This window comes from Gregarina niphandrodes, assembly GCF_000223845.1.
Source record: "Gregarina niphandrodes unplaced genomic scaffold scaffold00833, whole genome shotgun sequence".
NCBI classification, from domain to species: domain Eukaryota; phylum Apicomplexa; class Conoidasida; order Eugregarinorida; family Gregarinidae; genus Gregarina; species Gregarina niphandrodes.
Window position 1 is genome coordinate 1 of NW_011646105.1, and position 1,370 is coordinate 1,370.

The window sequence follows — 1,370 nt, forward strand, 5'->3', positions numbered from 1 at the left end:
GTCCAGGATCGGTGCTTTGCCGAAGACTGCCTCGTAGGGCGAGGTATTGATGGCTGCGTGTGGCGTTACGTTGTGCAGGCGTGTCGCCGCGTCTACCATGAGGTCCATGTCTCGGATTCCTTCTTGCCAGAGCGCTTTGAGCACGTTCTGGAGCTCTTGGTGGGATGCCTCGTTAATCCCGTTCCTTGAGGTCGGTACGGCGCTGCGGTCAGGTGTTTGCATCCGAGCTGGTACGTCGTGCTGACATGGAATGCTCCCTTGAAGCTTGTGCCGTTGTCCGTCAGTACTATGCGCGGGGGTCCGAAGGGAACTACCCAATGCCTGTAGAAGGTGCTGAACGTCTGGACTGCTGCCAGCGTGGGGACGACCTTCGCCATCATGTATCTCGTGGCATGGTCGATGATGACTAGGATGTTCCACCCGATTCCTCCCATGTGTATTGGTCCTACGTGGTCGAGTGAGACGACGTCCATGGCTGCCGCCTTTCCTAGGGTACCTGTCGGCAGGCCTTGTTGGTGAGCTGGTGGTGTCTTCAGCCTTCTGCAAATCAGACACTCGCGGATCATCCTCTCTATATCCTGTGCACAGCCGGGCCAGTAGTATAGCGCTTGGACCCTCTTCCTCGTTTTGCCGACTCCTAGGTGGCCGCTGGGTCCGTAGTGGAACGCGATGACTATGCGTGTCCGCAGCTGGCGGGGAACGTAGATCTTCTGCGTCCGTAGATGGATCCACCACAGGCCATCGTAGTGGAGTCCGGGTAGGTCTGGTTTCCCCTCCTCGGCATAGGCTCGCACGAAGTCTTCCTTCGTCGGAGGTTGCGGCAGATTGAGCATGGGTGCTCTCACTGCTGCGACTTGTAAGGACATTCTGTCCAAGAGTTCATCCTCTTCTCTGTCGTCGCCTGCGTACCTGCTGAGCCAGTCCGCTATGTTATTTGTTTCGCCGGATATAAACTCGATAGTGAAGTCGTAGTTGCTCAGCGCGAGTGCCCATCGGAAGACCTTACCCTTGTCGACGTTTGTGAGGTAGCGCAGATTGTTGTGGTCCGTCCTGACAGTGAAGTGAGCGAGGCCGACGTAGTCTCGCCATTTCTCCACGGCCCACTTGACCGCAAACAACTCCCGTTCTCTCGTATCCCAGCGCGACTCGGTTGGATTGAACTTCTTACTGGCAAACTCAATCGGTACTTCCGTGCCTTCTTGTACCTGCTTCAGGACGGCTCCTACTCCCAGCTCGGAGGCGTCTGTCTCGATTACGTACTCTCCACTGGGGGTGGGTGCGTACAGCGTGACCGTCTGTCGGACCGCCCGTCGCAGCTGGTTATAGGCATCTTCATGCGCTCCCTGCCAACGAAAGGCGGAGTCCTTCTT

General features: G+C 57.2%; 1 protein-coding gene across 1 annotated transcript; it reads right to left on the minus strand.

Moving 5' to 3' along the window:
* Positions 1-92: 92 nt before the first annotated feature.
* GNI_236000 (putative gag-pol polyprotein) lies at positions 93-1,343 on the minus strand (the record flags this gene model as incomplete). Its single annotated transcript, XM_011136424.1, has 1 exon — positions 93-1,343. A coding segment is annotated over one exon (1,251 nt), but the record flags the coding sequence as incomplete, so codon positions are not given.
* Positions 1,344-1,370: the final 27 nt, after the last annotated feature.